The sequence below is a fragment of the Buceros rhinoceros genome, unplaced genomic scaffold (assembly GCF_000710305.1).
Source record: "Buceros rhinoceros silvestris isolate BGI_N320 unplaced genomic scaffold, ASM71030v1 scaffold777, whole genome shotgun sequence".
Lineage (NCBI taxonomy): Eukaryota > Metazoa > Chordata > Aves > Bucerotiformes > Bucerotidae > Buceros > Buceros rhinoceros.
In genome coordinates, this window is record NW_010421338.1 from 1 (window position 1) to 5,105 (window position 5,105).

The window sequence follows — 5,105 nt, forward strand, 5'->3', positions numbered from 1 at the left end:
GGAGAACACAGTGCTGCTCTTTAAGCAACCCTTTTGCAGGTTTTGTGGATGTGGTAGCAGCTTGTAGATGTAAATGTTTGGCCATGCTCAGCCATCAGAACAGGTATTCGTTTATTTAGTGTGTCTTGATGGTTCTTGGCATACTTCATGTCCCGTAGCTTCATCCCACAAGGGTGGCTGTGGTTGCCAGCATAATGTGCCTCACTGTAGAGGTTTTTTGGCTGTTAGGTTTTATGTATTGACTTACAGTTGTTTTCTGTTTTCCATGGCATCCTAGTAGTAAAGGTGAAAGCTGAGCAGAATCACCTATGAGCTTGGTCTTCCACCCAAACAGTAGTGTCTACACTAGGGGATGGTGAAAAATGCAGCTTTTAAGATTTAGTCAGAAAATGTCCTGTTCTCCATTGAAAACTAAAGAGATTTTTGAGAATGTAGTTGCTTGTTACTTGGTTAATTTTTGTGGAAAGAAATGAAAACAAAGAAACAAACAAAAAATTCTATCCTGATGTTAACATACATAGTGCTTTGCTCTGAAGGATTGTCTCCATTTTGCATTGTTTGTAGAAAAGTCTTACCATCGCTCTCTACCACCTACACACCCAAAACACTGAGCTTTATGTTGTCTTTAAATTAGCTCCCTCCAATAGCTAGTATTTTTAATCTTCTTAAAATTAAACAGTCTGAAAAAGTCCTGCCTTTCTGGTTTTATATTGTACTATGTTGTGGTCTATGCCTTCAGAGGAGATGGAAGTAAACCATCCCATCTGACTATCTGGGCCCATTGTTCCAGATATGGTGTTACATTTCCTCCTTGCAGCTGGACTAAAGGTGAATTCCTCTCCTTTCAACTGACACAGCTGCTTCACAGGCTGCCATGGAGATATATTTCTGCAGTGTGAGGTATTTGCTACTATGCATCAATTCATGTTTGCTTTATAATAGCAGGTTTCGATTATGGGTTCCTAGGATCAGAGCTAAAAATAAAACCACTTCTGTGCGCATATAGAATCACAGAACACTTTGGGTTGGAAGGGACCTTCAAAGGTCACCTAGTCCAACCCCCTCTGCAGTGAGCTGGGACATCTTCAACTAGACCAGGTTGCTCAAAGACACATCCAACCTGACTTTCAACATTTCCAGGGATGGGGCTTCTAACATCTCTCTGGGCAACGTGTTTCAGTGTTTGACACCCTCATGGTAAAAAATTTCTGTACTCCTGGTGGGGTCTCAGCAGCATGGAGTAGAATGGCAGAATCCTGGGGCATCTACCACCTCCTAGGCAACCTGTGCCATTGTTTCGCCACCCTCATTGTAACACATTTCTTCCTTATATCTAGTCTGAATCTCCCCTCTTTTAGGTTAAAACCATCACCCCTCGTCCTGTCGTAACAAGCCTTGCTAAAAAGACTGTCCCCATCTTTCATAGGAGCTCCCTCTAATTACTGGAAGGCTGCAACAAGGTCTCCACTGAGCCTTCTCTTCTTCAGGCTGAACAACCCCAGCTCCTTTAGCCAGTCATTATAGCAGAGGTGCTCTGTCCTCCAGCCCCCTCTGATTTTGTGACCCTCCTTTGGACCGGCTCCAACAGGGTCCTGTCCTTCTTGTGTTGAGGAAGGCTGAACAACCCCAGCTCCTTTAGCCAGTCATTATAGCAGAGGTGCTCTGTCCTCCAGCCCCCTCTGATTTTGTGACCCTCCTTTGGACCGGCTCCAACAGGTTCATGTCCTTCTTGTGTTGAGGACTCCAGAGCTGGATGCAGTACTGCAGGTAGAATCTCACCTGGAGTGAATGTGAATAAAGAAGATTTTTAGTGAAGTTGTAATATTTATTAATCTAAACTGATGACCTAGTTTGGAAGAAGATGTATTCTTTGTCCAAATACACCTAAACCAAATGATAAAGTATGAATTGGAGATTATTTTATAATACAAAATAAGAATGATTTTTAATCTTCTTGTTTGGACTTAGCATCATGGCCTGCAATATCAGAGATAAGACAGAGTGACCCAATCAGTCAGGGTCCAAACTGTAGCTATTGTGTCACCCTGTGATCCATGATGAATGCTATGCCTGTGAGGTTATGTCAGTTTAGGTTTAGTGTTTCTAAACCAAAGTGGGATCATGTAATGGTTGAGGGTAGTCCTGATATTAAGTATGGAAAATATATGTATTCACAGATATATATGCTCAATAAAATTGGGAGTTCAAGTTGAAAAGTTCCAGAAATGCACAGTACTCAGATTCCTGTACAAAAAGCTTTATTATAGTTACATTACAGTCATTAAAGGACTGTGTACCATTTGTTTTAGTGATATTGCTTTCAGTATTACTGTACACCATTTTCAATATTTAGCTTGTCTGAAAGTAAATTATCTTGTCAAAACAGTAGTAGAAGGAAACACAAACCAAAATAAAACAACAATTTTTTTTTTTTACAGCTGTCAGTGCTGGTTATAGTCAGAATGGAAGAGGAGTTGGCAGGAGAATATCAAATAACAAAATTATATTAGCACATGATTTTACCTCCTTAGCATTCTCAAATTTATATTTCTCAGTGAAAAGGTCCCTGTAAGGAATTAAATGTGAGTAGTCTCTCTTGAACCTGCTCAAATATGTAAGACTAAATAAAAAAACTTTTAATGTTCCCAACAACTTTTACTTACTATAAGAAATAATTGAGGAGAGTTTAATTGTCTAAGTAGTTGGAATCCTATTGCAGGTGACCCCTCTGGCTTCAGTTCTGCAGAATGTTACTGTGATCATTTTCTAGTATTAACAACATACGATTTAATTATGTGTTCTCCTTTGATTGCAGATCGTTTTAAATTTCACCACGATGGACCTTTACAAGAGCAGTCTCTGTTGGTACGACTATATTGAAGTAAGAGATGGCTACTGGAGAAAATCACCCCTGCTTGGTATGCAACTGTTGAACGCTGCACTGTCCACAGTCACCATACTTACTGACTTCAGTGGACTTGCTTGCTGTCGAACACAGCACAAAACTCTTGGGTTTTAGGTGTCTAGAACGTATCTAAACTTGAGGATGGTAAAAAACTTCAAATGGCCTCAAATGAGTTACTTCTTTGACTTCAGGCTTCAAGCCTTCCTTTCACTGCAGCTGGCTGTTATTCAGCTGCATGTGTGGAAAGATGAAAAACTACAAAATGTGCAACATCTTTCTTTGCTTATGATATGAAATTGAAATATGAAGTTGCCATAGTTCTGTTCACAGGAATGGGGAAATACTATGCAGACAAATCTGTAGAGCATATGATGGGAAATCCATACAGCGCGCATACTGTGACTGAAAGCACCCACCGCAGAGTTGTACTAATGAGCTGCGTTCCTGTACTTCGTAAACTACGAAGAGTACTTCTGTTTCTTCCTCACACGTCCTTCCCTGCTCTTGCAGAGAAAAGATGTGCAAAGCATTAATGATTTAAGTCTTAGAGTAGCAAATAATAATGCATGAAGCTGCAGTCATTCTTTTCTGAATTCAGAGGGTTGGTGGGAAGATTTCACTCCCCATAATGCTACTGTCCAATCCAGAGGCTCATTTTGGCATCCCGTGATCTTCTCTGAATGAAACCAGGAATTTCAGACCACAGGATACGTGAATGTCACCAAGTTCTTGGGTCAGTTTTGTTGTTGTTTTTAGAATGAAGACTAAAACTATTTGTTAGCTTCCTAACAGCCGCAATTTAAAAACAGCAAAAAAGAAAGAAATGGAAGCAAATATGGAGGACAGCTTTTTAAGAGTAGCGCCTGTATTCTTCGCCTTAAAAAGAAGAGAAGAAACAATTTTGAGACCAGACAGTAATTACACTTTTTTCCTGGTCCCTTCTCTTCCACATAGACAAACAGAAATTTCACCTACTTAGGCTGAATTTAAGAGGATACTATAGTCTAGGGTCATTTGGATGTTAGTTTTTACATCTCTTTGGACCTTAGAGACAATGAGCCGTATTATCGTGACCTAGATTATGTTCACCTCTTAAGATTAGCACTCACTTTCCCCTTTCAAAATGCCTGGATTTGTATGTATAGAAACAATTAACAACAATAATTTTTTCTACTTAATTCCCTTAAGGTTTTTCCTTAGATTTGTGAGCATGACTGCAATGAAAAGAAGTACTAAAATCTTTATAATAAAATATTTCTGTGTAGGTCCTGATCTGCAGAAACACATGTGCTTAACCATAAGCATGTGAAAGATTCCATTGAGTTGGTTATGATACTCCTATTTATAATGTTAGACACTTGTATAAATATTTTCAGCATTTAGCTTCAGAGGTGGCAGAAAATGCAGTTACTGTTGCATGTTTTTAGGCAGATTTTGTGGTGACAAACTGCCAGAAGTCCTTGCGTCCTCTGATAGCAGGATGTGGATTGAGTTCCGCAGCAGCAGCAACTGGGTTGGAAAAGGTTTTGCGGCAATTTATGAAGGTAAGCCTCTTACAGCATTAAAAATGATTTGATTATGGAGGAAAAATATAATACCTTTGGATATTTAAAAAAAAAAGCTCAGAAATAACCTAATATGAAACTGGTATTTTATTACTAAAAGAGACAGTGGTTGTTAACTTACTAGACAGGAAAGTCTTTTGAAACTCTTCCTGTGATCAGATTTCTGCTGACCTCTTTTCCAGGGACACCACTGATAATATTCATAAGCATTGTTTTACTAGTCATTTAATTAAACAAATGTGCATGTTCTTGTGCTTAATGTGTAGAAAGATTTCTCTGGATAGTTTCTGTTCATTCTTCAGAAAAATCTGACTTAGCTTTTCCATGTGCTCCGGGATTACTTAACCAACACAGTCCCACACACTGAGTATATTAGCAAGTCAACATTAACCTGCTCAAAATACAGCCTGTTTTCTTAAATATTGAATATGTGGTAGTAAACTGTATGATTTAGTTGATAATCACAGATCTTTACGCGATTGTCAATATGGACCCTGAAAAGTACATTTACTTTTCATGAAAATATTTTCCCCTTATGTTAGCTGTTTCTTCAGAGTGTAAACTTGAAGTGGTAGACTGTAGGTTAAAAAGCATAGATCATTATAAAACATGAGATTTGTTTCATTTGTCTTTCC

At 38.7% G+C, this 5,105-nt stretch overlaps 1 protein-coding gene across 1 annotated transcript in view; it reads left to right on the forward strand.

The window, feature by feature from the left end:
* Nucleotides 1-2,815: 2,815 nt before the first annotated feature.
* Nucleotides 2,816-5,105, forward strand: part of LOC104496467 (tolloid-like protein 1) — a gene marked incomplete at its 5' end in the record, with an annotated part of 35,304 nt that continues 33,014 nt past the window's right edge. Inside the window, 2 exons of the mRNA XM_010139592.1 lie at nucleotides 2,816-2,918; nucleotides 4,333-4,449. Of these exons, the coding sequence (XP_010137894.1) occupies nucleotides 2,816-2,918; nucleotides 4,333-4,449 (220 nt within the window). The remainder of the gene's footprint in view (nucleotides 2,919-4,332; nucleotides 4,450-5,105) is intronic.